The sequence below is a fragment of the Lithobates pipiens genome, unplaced genomic scaffold (genome assembly GCF_037356315.1).
Source record: "Lithobates pipiens isolate NorthernLeopardFrog02 unplaced genomic scaffold, aLitPip1_a1.2 Scaffold_8, whole genome shotgun sequence".
In the NCBI taxonomy this organism is placed as follows: domain Eukaryota; kingdom Metazoa; phylum Chordata; class Amphibia; order Anura; family Ranidae; genus Lithobates; species Lithobates pipiens.
Genome location: NW_027507903.1, coordinates 119,443,026 through 119,461,565, shown reverse-complemented (window position 1 = coordinate 119,461,565; position 18,540 = coordinate 119,443,026). Strand labels below are relative to the sequence as shown.

The 18,540-nt window shown below is 39.6% G+C and overlaps 1 protein-coding gene across 1 annotated transcript in view; it reads right to left on the bottom strand.

Moving 5' to 3' along the window:
- RAB8B (RAB8B, member RAS oncogene family) overlaps window positions 1-18,540 on the bottom strand; it is a 78,115-nt gene that overhangs the window by 5,097 nt on the left and 54,478 nt on the right. The window contains exons 3-7 of the mRNA XM_077468523.1: window positions 11,993-12,053; window positions 11,681-11,758; window positions 6,226-6,315; window positions 6,013-6,078; window positions 155-205 (exon numbers count right to left, since the gene is read on the bottom strand). Coding sequence (XP_077324649.1) covers window positions 155-205; window positions 6,013-6,078; window positions 6,226-6,315; window positions 11,681-11,758; window positions 11,993-12,053 — 346 coding nt within the window. The remainder of the gene's footprint in view (window positions 1-154; window positions 206-6,012; window positions 6,079-6,225; window positions 6,316-11,680; window positions 11,759-11,992; window positions 12,054-18,540) is intronic.

Sequence of the window (18,540 nt, the reverse complement as noted above, 5' to 3'; positions counted from 1 at the left end):
TAAAAACTCCTGCCTGCTAGCTGGACAAACTGGATCGATCCTGCATTCTAAGGTAATGTGCAAAAGTACCAACAGAAATAACGCAGCTGTCAAAAATATGACCCTATACGATTCCCTTTTATAATACTGCTAACAAATATATAAATATACACACCATTTTTCTGTTAAGTTTTGTCATGATGTCTCGACCAAGAGTAAAAAATGCCTTAAACAGAGAAAAAAAAGAAGAAAACGCTCAATAGATATCTACAGGTGGAAGGGTAATATTCTGGTTTAAATACATTAAAGCAAAAAAACAAAAAAATAAATAAATAAATAAAAAAACAGAAAACAAAATTCCAGGTGAACTATAAACCTTAGCAAGAGCCTTATCTGCTATAGTTCTATAGATACTGAGAGGTTACATTCTACCTTACTACACTTAGGCTGGCCATACATTATACAATTTTACTTTAGATTTACCAAAACCATATAATGGGAGGTCAAACCTAAACACTTTCAATTTGTATACAATCAGGCAGTCCCTTGCACTACATAGTTGAAGGGAAATCTAAAGAAAATTGAATAAGAAAACTGAATAATGTATGGGCAGCCATACTAAACCCATAAAAATTGGAATGGCCCAAGCAGGAAGGTTGGTTTTTATTACAATCCCTGGACTGATCATGTTATTGTAACGAAGAACAATGAACTCCAACACTGCTTTAGATTTAAAGTATAAAACTAGACTGTCTACACACTGAAATAAAAAATTACTATGGTTGCCCATAAAGGAAAGTAGTATTCTTTAGGAAAGTCTAATTTCTGTACAGCTATTGATTTTGAATTTCAGCAAGAGAATTTGTAACCACTGAGCAGAGGCACAGTAACCACTAGGGGGCAATATTTCTGCTTGAAAAATATCTTACTTAGGCTAGGTTCACATTGCTGCGATGCGGGAACGCTGCGAATCCGCGGCGTTTTCCCGCATCGCACACCTCCCGCCGGCAGTTCACACTGCCCTATGCGGACGGCTGGGGGTGTCAATGTTATGTTAATGACACCCCCAGATCCGTCGGCATATCGCAGTGCGATCTGCCGACTCGCACAGGAATCGGATCGCATGGTGTGAACCCCCATGCGATCCGATTCCGTTGCGGACCCAAAAAAGGGTCCCGTGCGAGTTTGCTGCGGGACCGCTGCGAGTTCAGCCATACTATCTGTATGGCTGAACTCGCAGCGCTACGGAGATCGGATGTGATTTGCTGTGCGAATCACATCCGGTTCTCCCCCCGCAGCAGTGTGAACCCAGCCTTAGTGATGCTGTGAAAAATATGAAATTGAAATCATACAATCCCATTTTAAAAATGTATACATAATATAATCTCCTGTCAGTGATAAATATTCATTGCTTTTATGGGGCTTTTCATAGGACACCAAAAAGGACCCAAATACCACTAATAAAATAATGAGCTGAATGGCTCAGTTAACAGTTTCAGGCTTGTTTTTCATCACAGGTTAAATGTACCAACCCAAAAGTTGTACCCATTGTTCCATTTAGACCATGCTATGCCATCACATTCATTTCAACTGTTGCCAGACAGTGCAAGGCAAACAGTGGCAGCAACATTAGAGCATTTGATGCTCTTATGCATCTAGCAACCCTATAAAACGTATTACCATCTACAAATTGCAATTAAAATGAATGTCCTCTACGATACCATCCTATAAACTATTCTTCTCTTTACCACCTCTCTATCAGTATTAAAACTGCCTACATTAACCATGTAATGCTTTATAGGTATTGCATGTCCTATACATTACAACCCCAAGTCTCCAAAAGTTAAAAACAGAATGCAATGATTTTCAAATCTCAAATCCACATTTTATTCACAATAGAAAAACACATCAAAAGTTTAAAATGAGATAACGTACCATTTTAACCACTTGACGCCCGAGGTATGTCATATGATGTCGTGGGCTTTGTGGTGTTATATCTGAATGATGCCTGAGGCTACAGACATCATTCAGATATCAGCATTTTCAGCCAGCGATTCCCTGCACTATAAGAACGATCATAGTGGCTGTTCCGCCACTTGATCGTTCTTACGGGCGGCGGGAGGGGACGCCCCCCCTCTGGTGCTTCTACCGACTCCCCGCTTCCATCAGTGAGTCGATCACAGGATCCGCTGGCCCCCGGATGGTACCAGAGATTTCCGGTGGACCAGATGGTCCCCAGAGTCTCTCTGATCGTTCGGAGGCCGGGCGCGATGTTATGACGTCACGCCCGGCCTCTACCTTCAAAATAACGGCGCCACCTTGGCTGGGAAGCCGTGATCGGTTTGTTTGTTTTTTTGATTTTAGGCTTCCCAGTCTAGAGGCGAGATGTGGGGTCTTATTGACCGCATATGTCACTGTAAATAGGTCCGATCATGCCATATTTCTATTACAAGGGATGTTTATATTCCTTGTAATAGGAATAAAAGTAATAAATTTTATTTTTATTTATTTTTTTAAATAAAAAAAAATGAACATTAAAAAAATGTTAAAGCACCCCTGTCCCCGTGAGCTCGTATGCAGAAGCGAACGCATACGCATGTCCCGCCCACATATGAAAACGGTGTTCAAACCACACATGTAAGGTATCGTCGCGAATGTTAGAGCGAGAGCAATAATTCTAGCCCTAGACCTCCTCTGTAACCAGCAAAAAAAATGTAAAGTGTCGCCTATGGGGATTTTTAAATACCAAAGTTTGGTGCCATTCCACCAGCGTGTGCAATTTTGAAGCGTGACATGTTGGGTATCTATTTACTTGGCGTATCTTCATCTTTCACATTATACCAAAAAATTGGGCTAACTTTACTGCTTTTTTGTTTTGTTTTGAAACTTTTTTTCCTGAAAAAAACATGTTTGAAAAATTGCTGCGCAAATACCGTGCGAGGACCGCCATTGTATTCTCTAGGGTCTTTGCTAAAAAAAAAAAACATGTATAATGTTTGGGGGTTCTATGTAATTTTCTAGCAAACAAATTATGTAAAATTCATATAGGAGAGAAATGTCAGAATTGGCCTGGATGCGAAGTGGTTAAGGAAAAAAAAAAAAAAAAAAAAATATATAAAAAGGTATTTTTTTAAATTGATGGCAACAACACGGGCAACAGAAAGCTGGTAAAGTACAACCTAGTTGTACTTTGTTGGGAAAAGTTGGGATAGGGCCATGTATACCAACCTGGAGTATCCTCTCAGTCTGTAAACATCAGATTTCTCCAGATTCCCTGAAATCTTTTGATATTATGTACTGTAGGATGATGATATATTTAATTTTTAGACACGGCTTTTCAGATTGGTGAACTTTTCCCCATCTTTACATCTGAGAGACACTGACTTTTTAAGATGCTCTTTTTATACCCAGTCATGTTACTGACCTGTTGCCAATTAACCAATTTATTTGCAAAATGTTCTTCCAGCACTTCCTGGTTAGTGCCACTCACTTTGCCAGCGCTTTTTGTTGCCCGTCCCAACTTTGAGACAGGTTGCTTTCATCAATTTCTAAAATGACCTTATTTTTCTTAAATTAGTACATTTTCTCACTTTAAACATTTGTTTTCCATTTTCTCTAGTGTGTAAAATATGGGTTTAAGAGATTTGCGAATCATTACATTCTGTTTTTATGTAAATTCTATACAGTGTCCAAACCTTTTTGGAGTTGGTTTTGTACAAAAATTCTTGGAAAATTGGGCTCATGACTAATTTAAATGCCAGATGGCAGCCATCCTCAAAAAAAAAAAAAAAAGGTAAAAGATAAGCACAATATACAAGGATGCCAATATACCTGCCTAAAGTGGTGTCTCAAATTCACAATTGTGTTGGGCAGCCATTGCTGACCTTTTTTGGAAACAAGTTTATAACAAATGTATAACAAGTGTAGCAAGAACTAAAAAAAAAAAAAAAGAGTTGTACTGGTTCTGTAGCTCAGAAAGAACTTTAAAATGTACTGTATTTGCTGGCGTATAAGACTACCTTTTACACTTAAAAAAATTATACGCCGGGTATACAATGGTGCCCGATGGATGTCAGCTAATACTGTATGTGGCTTCAGCAACAAACAGTATACGCCGTTGAGCCAATCCCGGCGAGCGATGTATTCTATTAATGAATACAGAGCCTGCTTGGATTGGAGTAACAACCACTGCCAATCCGAGCAGGCTACATAGAGTAGTAGAGAGCTCGGATTGGGGGAGAGAGAGAAGAGAGAAAGAGAGAGAAAGAGAGAGAAAGAGAGAGAAAGAGAGAAAGAGAGAAAGAGAGAAAGAGAGAAAGAGAGAAAGAGAGAAAGAGAGAGAGAGAGAGAGAGAGAGAGAGAGAGAGAGAGAGAGAGAGAGAGAGAGAGAGAGAGAGAGAGAGAGAGAGAGAGAGAGAGAGAGAGAGAGAGAGAGAGAGAGAGAGAGAGAGAGAGAGAGAGAGAGAGACAAGGGCTGATGAAGCTACAGCCTCTGCCAATCCAAGCAGGCGTTGTATTCATTAAAATAATACACCGCTCACCATACTTCCCTGGGTAAATCCATTCACTGATCTACTACTATACATCCTGCTATTTGCCTTTGAGGTCTGAGGCACCCAAGAGGGACAGGTAAATCTGGGACATATGACAGGGGGGTTATTAAATGCATTTTGGTGGACAATTCCCATAGAATGTAACCCAAAAGTAGTATAGGTTTGGTTAGTGAAAAATTCTACTTTCCAGAGTTGTGGCATTCAATAGATCTCTGTTTGTGTTATTATTGTTTGATTTACTTTATGACATAACACAGCATGGCGGATGAGTAGTTGGCATTCTTGCTTTGTATTTTTTAATCGTTCTTATACCGCGAGTATTGCCCAAAACCTATGTTTTCACTTGAAAAATAGGGGGTCGTCTTATACGCCCAGTCGTCTTATACGCCGGCAAATACGGTATTTGAATTTTTAAAGGATACAAAAAAAAGAAAAGGTTACTAAATAAAAAGCACAATCTTGAAATATATCATAAGAGACATATTTTGTAATTTCCAGTTCCAGGTTTGACTTCGTTTACTGCATACTTGTTCCTCAAAAATAAGCTGAAGCCAGAGGATGAGCAGGACAGTCAGGAAACTAGCATTTTTGAAAGGAAAGCAGCCTGTATATTTATCTAGTGACAGGCGTGCTCCAATATTGTATAAAGGTGATGGGTGCTCTCCAAAAGAGTGAAGATAAGCAGTAATTGCCTACAGACACCAAAGGGTTGTAGTTTTACACATGTACAAATGCCAGTGGGGGGGGGGGGGGGGGGGGGGGACATCCTTAGTGTATATTCCATAGAAATCTGCAAGTAGGTAGATGTTAATTGCAGAAGAGACAGGCTGCCTCTTCTGCAATATTAAAGAGCTGCCTGCTTGCAGTTTTGGGGCACTTAAACCCCCTTCCTGCCTAGGCCAATTTTTTAGCGCTCTCACACTTTGAGTGACAATTGCGGGGTCATGCAACACTACCCAAATTAATTTTTTATAATTTTTCTCACACAAATGGAGCTTTCTTTTGGTGGCATTTAATCACTGCCTTTTTTTTTTTTGCTAAAAAAAGTTTAGTTTCATAGTTTGTTATAAAATTTTAAAAACAGGTAATTTTTCTCCTTCATTGGTGTGCGCTAATGAAGCTGCACTGATAGGCGCCACTGGAGGGCACTCTCCCTGTTCAGGACCGATGTCCCTCTGTCAGAAGCCGTTGATTGGCATCCTTTTTTTTCCCCCATCACCATGTTTTTCTTGGTTTCAGGAAAACTTGTCCGAAGCGATTCATGCCAATAACACAGGAACGAAGCAGCAGACAGAAATTACACTTAGTGCTCTTAATTGGGACAAGTACACACTATAGAGTGATATGTTTAGTTTATATTTGATGTCTGATGTTTACAACCACTTTAATTATGCAAAGTTATGTGAACAGTATAGTGCTCATTATCACCTTATACAATGGCATAGGTAAATATTGAGGACTCCATTTAGCATGCACTTACCTCCTCCACATTGATGCTAGATTTTGCACTTGTCTCTAGGAACTTGATTCCATAATCAATGGCAAGCTGGAATAAAACATACAAATACATAAAACGCCAAGGAAAATTTTAACCACACCAATAGCTGTGTCCATCAAATATCAAAACATTTCAAGCAGTTAAAAAAAAAAAAAAGTCTAGATCACTAAAGTATAGACAAGGTGAGCCACTTACTTTCTCTCCCCTCTCTCGTGACACTTGTCTTTTGTCGTTCATGTCACACTTATTGCCGAGAATCATCCGTTCCACGTCAGATGAAGCATGCTGTGGGGGAATTGTGTGCACACGCATATGTTACGTCAAAGTCAAAATGTATGCCTTTTCTATAATGTGCAGTGCACCCGCAAAGTATTCACAGCGCATCACTTTTTTCATGTTAAAGCCATATTCCAAAATGAATTAAATCAATTATTTTTCTCAAAATTCAACAAACAATACCCCATAATGACAATGTGAAAGAAGTTTGATATTTTTACAAATTTATTAAAAATAAAAAAACAAACGAAAAATTTCTATGTACATAAGTATCCACAGCCTTTCCCATGACACTCAAAACTAAGCTCAGGAGCATCCTGTTTCCACTAATCATCCGTAAGATGTTTCTACGACTTGATTGGAGACCACCTGTGGTAAATTCAGTTGATTGGACAGGATTTTGAAAGGCACACACCTGTCTATACAAGGTCCCACAGTAAGGCTACTTTCACACTCAGGCGCGGCGGGGGGGGGGGGGGGTTAGCAGTAAAGTGGTGCGGATTTTAGCGCCGCTTTACCACTGTAATATCAGGGCTTTTTGGGCCCCTAATGGCCAAATAAAATGGTTAATAACGCCACCAAAGCACTGCTGCCGCAGCTCTTTGCAGGCACTTCAGCAGTCGTGGGCCATCGATTTCAATGGCAGGAGCGGTGGAGGAATGGTGTGTATCCAGGCATAGATCGGGGGAAAGGTACAGAAACATTTCTGCAGCATTGAAGGTCCCAATGAGCACAATAGCATCTATAACTGGAAGAAGTTTGGAACCACCAGGACACTTCCTAGAGCGGTCCGCCTGGCCAAACTGAGCAATCAGGGGAGAAGGCCCTTAGTCAGGGAGGTGGCCAAGAACCTGATGGGCACTCTGACAGAGCTCCCGCATTTCTCTTTGGAGAGAGGAGAACCTTCCAGAATAACAACCATCTCTGCAGCACTCTACCAATCAGGCCTGTATGGCAGAGTGGCCAGATGGAAGCCTCTCCTTAGTAAAAGGCACACGACAGCCTGTCTGGAGTTTGTCAAAAGGCACCTGAAGGACTCTCAGATCATGAGAAATAAAATTCTCTTGTCTGATGAAACAAAGATTGACCTGCCTGAAAGGCAAGCGTCATGTTTGGAGGAAACCAGGCACCGCTCATCACCTGGCCAATACTATCTCTACATTGAATCATAATAGTGGCCGCATCATGCTGTTGGGATATTGTTCAGCAACAGGAACTGGGAGACTAGTCAGGGCCGAGGGAAAGATAAATGCAGCAATGTACAGAGACATCCTTAATGAAAACCTGCTCCAAAGCGCTCTTGACCTCAGACTGGGGTGAAGGTTCACCTTTCAAAAAGACAACACACAGCCAACAAAACAAAGGAGTGGCTATGGGACGGGACTACTCTGAATTTCCTTGAGTGTCCCAGCCAGAGTCCAGACTTGAACCCGATTAAACATCTCAGGAGAGATCTGAAAATGGCTGTGCATGGACGCTCCCCATCCAACCTGATGGAGCTTGAGAGGTCCTGCAAAGAAAATGGGAGAACCGCCCAAAAATAGGTGTGCCAAGCTTGCAGCATCATACTCAAAAAGACTTAAGGCTGTAATTGCTGCCAAAGGTGCTTCAACAAAGTATTGAGCAAAGGCTGTGAATACATACACACACACACACACACACACACACACACACACACACACACACACACACACACACACACACACACAATTTTTCTTCTTTTTTTTCTCTTTTTTTCTTTTTGTACCTACATGCCAATTTAAATATACATATTTGTTGGCTTATAAAATAAGCTGCCAATAAATGCAGGAGACAAAAGCCTCCCAGATGTCTAACCTCATTAAGGGGCACTGAACCAGCCTGAAAGTACCAGATAGATACAGTACTGTCCCTAAACATTAAGGCTACTTTTACACTGAGGCGTTTTACAGGCGCTATAGCGCTAAAAATAGTGCATGCAAAGCGCCTCCATCACTCCAGTGTAAAAGCCTGAGGGCTTTCACACTGGAGAGGTGCGCTTGCAGCATCTTTGAGGTGCTTTAGGAGTGATAGATTATATATATATATATATATATATATATATATATATGATAGATAGATAGCCTTGCGAAAGTATTCGGCCCCCTTGAACTTTTCAACCGTTTGCCACATTTCAGGCTTCAAACAAAGATATAAAATTAAAATTTTTTGTGAAGAATCACCAACAAGTGGGACACAATTGTGAAGTGGAACGAAATCTATTGGATATTTTAAACTTTTTTAGCAAATAAAAAACTGAAAAGTGGTGCGTGCAAAATTAGGTGGACCTCGTATGGACAGAATGAGGAGAAGCTTCTGTCCATACGAGGTCCACCTATTCCATGTGAGCAGGGAATCAACCTGCATAAGCCTATTTGACTATCTTTTTAAATAAAGTAGTCAACAGCATCTGGTAAGAAGACATCTTTATCTTCACAAGTGTGGTGTTTCTTTCTATGTCCATAAGTTTTTGGTGAAGGGACGTGTCACTACGGTATAGAAGATTCCAGTTTTTTTCTGATTTATGGATTCAGAAGCTGTTTTTCACTGAAAAAATCACTGCTTTGGACTTTGAATTTATTTCTATATAAGTTTTTTTCTTTTTGGTGTCACTACCCAATTGGGACTTTATCATTGTTCTCATTATATATTTTGGTTGTAATTTTTTTGTCTATTGTATTTTTGTGATATGGTGTGTATCACTTTAGATGCTATATGATTATCAAATTCTCACATATTTGTGACTGATATTTATATTTGCTTAAGCGCCCCTACCATCAGTATATGTTTGGCGTAAAAGCAACACAGCTCATCACCCTCAACACACCATCCCCACTGTCAAACATGGTGGTGGCAGCATCATGGTTTGGGCCTGCTTTTCTTCAGCAGGGACATGGAAGATGGTTAAAATTGAGGGGAAGATGGATGCAGCCAAATACAGGACCATTCTGGATGAAAACCTGTTGGAGTCTGCAAAAGACCTGAAACTGGGATGGAGATTTATCTTCCAACAAGACAATGATCCCAAACATACAGCAAAATCTACAAACGAATGGTTCACAAATAAAAATGTATCCAGGTGTTATAATGGCCAAGTCAAAGTCCAGACCTGAATCCAATCGAGAATCTGTGGAAAGAGCTGAAAACTGCTGTTCACAAACGCTCTCCATCCAACCTCACTGAGCTCGAGCTGTTTTGCAAGGAAGAATGGGCAAGAATGTCAGTCTCTCGATGTGCAAAACTGATAGAGACATACCCCAAGCGACTTGCAGCTGTAATCGCAGCAAAAGGTGGCTCTAAAAAGTATTAACGCAAGGGGCCAAATAATTTTGCATGCCCCACTTTATTTTTTTTATTAGTTAAAAAAAGTTTCAAATATCCAATAGATTTCGTTCCACTTCACAATTGTGTCCCACTTGTTGGTGATTCTTCACAAAAAATAAAACATTTTATATCTTTATGTTTGAAGCCTGAAATGTGGCAAAAGGTTGAAAAGTTCAAGGGGGCCGAATACTTTCGCAAGGCACTGTATCTATATCTATCTATCTATCTATCTGCACACACAGCTCCTAAAGCACCCCTGCTTATTGAAATCAACAGGCAGCAGCTGCGAAGCGCCGCATGGCTTTGCGGGCACTTTTAACCCTTTATTTGGCCGCTAAAAGCACCCCGCTAGTGGTCGAAAAGCGCCTGTAAAACAACGGTAAATTATTATATGCATGAAGGTAATAAAAAAACACCTACTATGTAACAGAATCCCCCTTTTATCTGAGCCCATTCACGATCCAGCGCTTTGCATGAGAGCCAAGGCTCTCCTGGCTCTGTCTCTCCTCTCTGAGCAGATTGATAGCAGCAGGAACCACTGGCTCCCATTGCTACACAGTTATTCTAATTGAAAAAAGTCCATCTAGTGGGATAAAATTGTTTAAAATATTTTTCTATACAAATCCCATATACACAATCCTATACGTACAGTTGATCCAGAGAAAGGCAAAAGAAAATAAACAGCAAAACATGATCCAATTTGCTCCAGAAGGGGGAAAAAAAAATCCTTTCTGATCCCCAGAGAGGCAATCGGACATTCCCTGGATCAACTGTACCTATAAAATGTTATTATCCAGTTATTTTATGTACATTTAGGAATCCAGGCCTAGAGCAATCTACTGAGCTGGACAGAACCAGCTCTTGAGGGAGTCTATTCTACATTTTTACAGCACTTGCCGTATTCGGAGGATAAAGCTCTTTTCCTCCAGGCATAAAGAGTGCCCCCTTGTCCTCTGTGACGAGGAGCAGTGGGGCAGGTCCGAGCCGCCCAGTCTGTCAATGGACACAGACAAGGCGGTTTGTGTGCCCATCATAGAAAGCGGCTTCATTTGGGGGCACTCAAAGCCAGAACACCAAAGGGGAACCCCAGAAGAGGAAAATCAGGGCTGCTCTGTGCAAAAACATTGCACAGAGCAGGTAACTGACATGTTTGTTTATTATTTTATTACAAAACAAACACCAACCAAAGTTTATTATCACTTTAAGAAGGCTTTTTTTTTTTTTTTAACAAAAAAAGAAGGCCTTTTTAAATGTGGTTTTGGACTTTAAACTGGAAGGGAGCACTGGCTGGAAGGCAGGTTTAGCACACTATGCTGCTATACCCATATGTAACAGCATAGTGTACTTTGTGGTAAAAGTGAACTAATCCTTAAAGCTTAGCACACACGGCCGAATGTCAGGCAGCACAGGCCAGCTTTTCTGGCTGATGTCGCCCGACATTCGGCTCACGTGTACTAGGCTTTAAGGATTAGTTCACTTTTACCACATTCAACCTGTGTGTATGTCAGCCGGTCCGACAGAAGCCAGCCATTTGGGTTTCATGAAACCTGAAAAAGTGTGTATTAGTCTTTAGAGTGGAATGCCCCTTTAATAAAACTGAAAACAGCTACCTTATGAAAAGCAACCTTAAAGGGCCTCAGCTGTTTTGTACAACATTAAACCTTTCATGTCACATATGACTTAGCAACCGTTCTGCAACATTTGTTTTTTGTGTTCAGAATTTAAAAGAATAAAAATAAAAAAAAGCTCTTTATGATGACACCCTCCAAGTGTCGAAAGTAAAAAAGAAGTACAAGTTAAAACACGTAAATGACAGCTGTGACTTGAGGTGAAATAGAACAGTCCTAGCAGTGCTCAGCCATCACACCCTCTATTATCCAGATTACCTTTGTTCACAAGTAAATACACACAAAACAAGTATAGAGCTACTAAATGAGCCATTTAAACAAGTCAAGCATAAAAAGGTGGAACCATACTAAAGCATCCCAAGAACGCAATGAAGCATCAAGTCTTCCACAGATCCAGCACCTACCTCCTCAATGTTCCTTATCCAGTTTTTAATATTGTCAAAAGATTTCTCATTGGTGATATCATACACCAGCATAATACCCTGAGAGGAAGAAAGAATTAATCCAGTGTTACAAGACAGGGTTGTGGGAATCACAGAAGAGCTACAGACAATTGAATGAGTCAGAAGCAAAGGTTACAGAGACAATAGGACATGTTATAGGCATAACTGACAAGAGGAAAAGCAGAATGTACAGGAAGCCATTACATGGCACTCTATACAAGTTGTATCAGGGGTGAGGAAAACTACAGGCCAACAAAATAAAGCAAGGTTTACCATCGCTCCTCTATAATATGCTGTGGTGATAGTACGGAACCTCTCCTGGCCCGCTGTGTCCCTAAAAAGAGAACCGTACAACATATATATTCATTACAATATTTACTATACAGGATGATATTTTAATAATACAAAATAACCCTTCCTAGAGCCACTTACAGCATTTTAATATCGGGTTCCTTTACCCCACTGTTAAGCATGGATAGGAAAATGAAGTGATCTTCTCATGGGCTGAACAAGGAAAATCAAAACATGTATGGCAAGCTTTTGTCTGTTTTCCTCTGCGACTAATGTGCCCCATTCACACAAGAGACCTTGCAACACTAACGAGTCACATGACTCCGGGGAGGGATAATGGCTAATTGGGCCCAATTTGGACATTTTTTACTTAGGGGTGCACGCACTTTTGTTGCCAGAAGTTAAGACATTAATGGCTGTGTGTTGAGTTATTTTGAGGGGACAGCAAATTTACACTGTTATACAAGCTGTACACTCACTACTTTACATTGTAGCAAAGTGTAATTTCTTCAGTGTTGTCACATGAAAAGATATAATAAAATATTTACAAAAATGTGAGGGGTGTACTTACTTTTGTAAGATACTGTACATGTTATGCTGTATAAGCTATACCGGACCCATTTTGTTTTACTCAATAAAAACACCAGTATAAAAATAAATAATAAGAATATTATCGGGTTAATTGGCGCTACCTAGAAAACAGGTCTCCATTACAAAAAGGGTCTTGTGGAGAATCAATGAATGGGGAGCCAGGGTACGGTCTTTGCAAAAAGCACAGTATTCCCTCTCACCCTACTTATAATGACACTGTATACTGCCAACCCCAGAATCACATAAAGAGCTAAGGACACCAAGAAAAGCCCCAGCTCCGCCCAAAGAAAGATTTGAATCAAACACTAAATGTAATAAATCTGTAGGCCATCATAGAAAAAAGGGGTCCCAAAACATTAATTACTAATGACGGGAATTACCAATCAGACTCATTAAAATAATACTACAAAACAGTAGAAAATCAGGAACTAATGATGTTAGAACAGGCTAGGATCCTTCCCTAAAGAATATCTATTCAAACACACATTCTCAAGTATGTTAAAAATACAGGCCAAAAGATCATATGTGCCAAACTACATATGCAACCTGATGAAATTAAAAGTCAAATCGCCTGAGATGCGACAAATTACATTCAGTGGCAGGCCTATTAGCAACAATGAAGAACCCTTTATCAGTATAAGTGAAAAAAGATATATATGTATATTTAAAGTACCGTGCGCTAATGAGCAAACTGGGGCCACATAAGTGTACCCACCAGTGTGTAGTGCCGAAAGGTGACAGGCCTATTAGCAAACAGTAATGAAAAACCCTTTAACAGTATAAAGTGAAGAAGATATATATATATATATTTAAAATGCCGTGCACTAATGAACAAACTGGGGCCACATAGGTGTACCCACCAGTGTGTAATGCCGAAAAGAATATATATATGTGTATATAACCTCAAACAGTATTAATATTAAATCTGTGTATAGTGAAAACCAAAAGGAAATTGAATATGTAAACAAATAACTGAAAATGTGAGCTTTCCACACCCCAGAACCCAAATGGTTAAAAAATATATGTGTGTGTATGTGTTAGTGCATACAAAAAATGAAAATGCAATAATGCAAAAATTTTTTTGGCGATAAAGGCTAAAAAACACATGTGCGAAGTGCAATATCACCTAAAATGGAAATAGTGAAATAGATGAAAAAAATGAAAAAATAAAAATAAAAATAAAAATAAAAATAAAAATAAAAATAAAAATAAAAAATAAAATCTGAGGATGAGTAACAAAAACTATATATAAAACATAAGCAAAATGGCAAATATATATATGTGAAAAATAAGTCCCAAAAAAATGAAAGTTCAATGGTATTAGTCCAAGGGATCCTAGAAAAATCCTTATAGTGACTTTTGTGCTTCCTATTCAGTCTTCACTGTGACTTCTGTGCTCCCCCACCAGGAATCCTACTCACCAGAAGTAGATACCCCTACAGGGGTTAAGAGCCTTAAGAATCAATCTCCAGATATCCCGTTCTTGGTTTAGTGATAGATGCCCGAGCCTGTGTCAGCTTGGATTCCTCAAGTCCTCATGGGGAAAAAAATGGAAGCCTCCATAGTGTAATCCGTAAAAAAGGTTTATTGGCACAATAAAAAATATGTATATAAGAGGCAAAAACAGCAAAAAATCAAAAATAAACAACCAAAAAAATATAAAAAATATACAAAATACCCACAATTCTCATAAAGTGGGCTATTGTATAGAACCACAGTTGATCAGGGGATTAAAATGAGAAACTCCCCCAAAAAATTCCAGATTAACCCCAGAAACTACCATGGGCCATATGTAATAGCATTAAGAACACAAGCGGAAAATGGAAACACTTGTTCATATACCAGGACAAACCTCCCTATAGAGGTGGTAGATCACGGCTGTGTTCCCCCTAGGATAGGGCCCTTTCCGTAGTGTTCAAAAGCGCAAACAAATCCTTCCTTCGGGGGCCGTGTGATAGATACGCGGTTTGCGTTCCACCTGCGTACCAGAACAACAACGGCAACCCGGAAGTGACGTAACGGCGTGGTTCCGTCGGACGCGTTTCGTCATAGACGTCTTCAGCGGCGGTGAAGACGTCTATGACGAAACGCGTCCGACGGAACCACGCCGTTACGTCACTTCCGGGTTGCCGTTGTTGTTCTGGTACGCAGGTGGAACGCAAACCGCGTATCTATCACACGGCCCCCGAAGGAAGGATTTGTTTGCGCTTTTGAACACTACGGAAAGGGCCCTATCCTAGGGGGAACACAGCCGTGATCTACCACCTCTATAGGGAGGTTTGTCCTGGTATATGAACAAGTGTTTCCATTTTCCGCTTGTGTTCTTAATGCTATTACATATGGCCCATGGTAGTTTCTGGGGTTAATCTGGAATTTTTTGGGGGAGTTTCTCATTTTAATCCCCTGATCAACTGTGGTTCTATACAATAGCCCACTTTATGAGAATTGTGGGTATTTTGTATATTTTTTATATTTTTTTGGTTGTTTATTTTTGATTTTTTGCTGTTTTTGCCTCTTATATACATATTTTTTATTGTGCCAATAAACCTTTTTTACGGATTACACTATGGAGGCTTCCATTTTTTTCCCCATGAGGACTTGAGGAATCCAAGCTGACACAGGCTCGGGCATCTATCACTAAACCAAGAACGGGATATCTGGAGATTGATTCTTAAGGCTCTTAACCCCTGTAGGGGTATCTACTTCTGGTGAGTAGGATTCCTGGTGGGGGAGCACAGAAGTCACAGTGAAGACTGAATAGGAAGCACAAAAGTCACTATAAGGATTTTTCTAGGATCCCTTGGACTAATACCATTGAACTTTCATTTTTTTGGGACTTATTTTTCACATATATATATTTGCCATTTTGCTTATGTTTTATATATAGTTTTTGTTACTCATCCTCAGATTTTATTTTTTATTTTTATTTTTATTTTTATTTTTATTTTTATTTTTATTTTTTCATTTTTTTCATCTATTTCACTATTTCCATTTTAGGTGATATTGCACTTCGCACATGTGTTTTTTAGCCTTTATCGCCAAAAAAATTTTTGCATTATTGCATTTTCATTTTTTGTATGCACTAACACATACACACACATATATTTTTTAACCATTTGGGTTCTGGGGTGTGGAAAGCTCACATTTTCAGTTATTTGTTTACATATTCAATTTCCTTTTGGTTTTCACTATACACAGATTTAATATTAATACTGTTTGAGGTTATATACACATATATATATTCTTTTCGGCATTACACACTGGTGGGTACACCTATGTGGCCCCAGTTTGTTCATTAGTGCACGGCATTTTAAATATATATATATATATCTTCTTCACTTTATACTGTTAAAGGGTTTTTCATTACTGTTTGCTAATAGGCCTGTCACCTTTCGGCACTACACACTGGTGGGTACACTTATGTGGCCCCAGTTTGCTCATTAGCGCACGGTACTTTAAATATACATATATATCTTTTTTCACTTATACTGATAAAGGGTTCTTCATTGTTGCTAATAGGCCTGCCACTGAATGTAATTTGTCGCATCTCAGGCGATTTGACTTTTAATTTCATCAGGTTGCATATGTAGTTTGGCACATATGATCTTTTGGCCTGTATTTTTAACATACTTGAGAATGTGTGTTTGAATAGATATTCTTTAGGGAAGGATCCTAGCCTGTTCTAACATCATTAGTTCCTGATTTTCTACTGTTTTGTAGTATTATTTTAATGAGTCTGATTGGTAATTCCCGTCATTAGTAATTAATGTTTTGGGACCCCTTTTTTCTATGATGGCCTACAGATTTATTACATTTAGTGTTTGATTCAAATCTTTCTTTGGGCGGAGCTGGGGCTTTTCTTGGTGTCCTTAGCTCTTTATGTGATTCTGGGGTTGGCAGTATACAGTGTCATTATAAGTAGGGTGAGAGGGAATACTGTGCTTTTTGCAAAGACCGTACCCTGGCTCCCCATTCATTGATTCTCCACAAGACCCTTTTTGTAATGGAGACCTGTTTTCTAGGTAGCGCCAATTAACCCGATAATATTCTTATAATTTCACTTTTAAAAGGAACCCTTCTAAGGGGTTTCCTTTCGTTCGGGGGGCAGCAGCCTATGTAGTGTTTTTACATGCAGGTACTTTAGATTCATACAGAGCTTTTTATTTTGATTTGGCTTAAGCCTCTCCTGGTGCTGATTAGCGCGGTTTTTTATATAGATTTTTATTTCTCATTATAAAAATAAATAAATAAACTCAAGCATGATCTGTAATTGGTCAACTGCAGCGGAGGGCAGGGGATACAATGGTGGACTAAGGCACCATTTGCACAAGCCTCTACACTGCAGTGACACAAAGTGTGTCCTGTCGCAATTAGCACAGGTAATCACTGGCTTTGCGATTAGCTACCGCCGCCAACAGCCTGTCACTACAATATACAGTCTTGGGGGACGCTGTTATCTGCACACAGCTGTCATCCCCGCAGAAGGAATTAGCAGATTCTTGCTGCCGAGATTTGCAGTGGGGCAAACTCTTCCGTGAATAAAGCCTTATTGATACCCAATGTCTCTATAAAGATGCTATCACATAGGAAGCTTGTGAACCACCTCGTGAAAAGCAATAAAAAGGTAAAAAGAAGAAAATATTACAAAAATTCTAATTCTAAGCAATTCACAGTTCTAAACGAATAACCTATATAAGCTATATAAGCTTTTAAAGTGTCGCCTATGGACAATTGTGGGTACCGTAGGTTTTAGTTTTAAGGATTTAAATCACTCTACGTCATCACCAAAACATGTGTACCCATTGGTAGACTTTCCCTCTATTCTTGTTTGGATGACAAATACAAATTTTGGAATTTCACCCACTTTCAGACCCAGTAACAGTGGTCCAAACTGAGTAAAAGAGCCGGCAAATCCAAATCCAAATAAATTACTTTATTAATTCACATGGCAGCAAGTATAAAACGGCCATCGTGTTTCAGCAGGTAGCCTTGATGGCAACCAGTGACACTGGTCATCAGGACAAACAGAGGGTGAATCTTAACATTAGGGATACAGACGGGGAAAAAAAAACACCACTTTACAGAAGGTTAAAATCCAAAAAAAGTTACATTTCAAGAATCCACACTGGAAGTTATTAGGGGCTTGATTTTGAATTCATAGGTGTATTTTATAAATCATATTCTCCATTTCCATTTCATTCTTGCATCTGAAGTACCGTATTTATTGGCGTAAAACATGCACTTTTCCCCCCTAAAATCAGGGGAAAAAAAAAAAAAAAAAAAATCGGGGAGGTGCGCGTTATACGCCGATCCCCTGCTGTTTCTATCCCCTTCTGCCACTAGTTGCGCCTAACTGAATCCAAGTAATAAAAAACGCTCCAAATGGACTGTCTCGAGAGAAAAGTGCATGTCATGAGTATAAGGCTGCAATTGACACTGATAAGGCTGCATTGATGGGCATTTAGATGAAAGTTTTTTTCCTTAAACTTCCCTCCTAAAAGTTTTTATCTTTTAAATTCCCTTCTTAACTTGGGGTGCCGTGTTATACGTCGATAAATATGGTAACTGGTAGATCCTGCCAGTCACATATCTTCCTTATTCTAAACTGACCACACAAAGCACAGAAGCCAATTTGTGTGAGTTTTCAACCTTTAGCTGGCCATTCAGACCATCATGCCTGTATTGGGTAGTTTATTCAGCCACCACACCCCCTCCCAATCAAAGCCTGCTCTTGAACATGGACACTGCTCTAGCACAGCCTGCATCTTGCCTCAAGTCTAACAGACTATGGAAAACAGACACAATGTGTATGCAGTGCCCTGTAACTTTGCCCCAAACTATCTGGAAGAAAAGATGCATGGTCACAGAACAGAACTTTTTAACCACTTCAGCTCTGGAAGGTTTACCACCCCCCACCCGTCATGACCAGGCCATTTTTT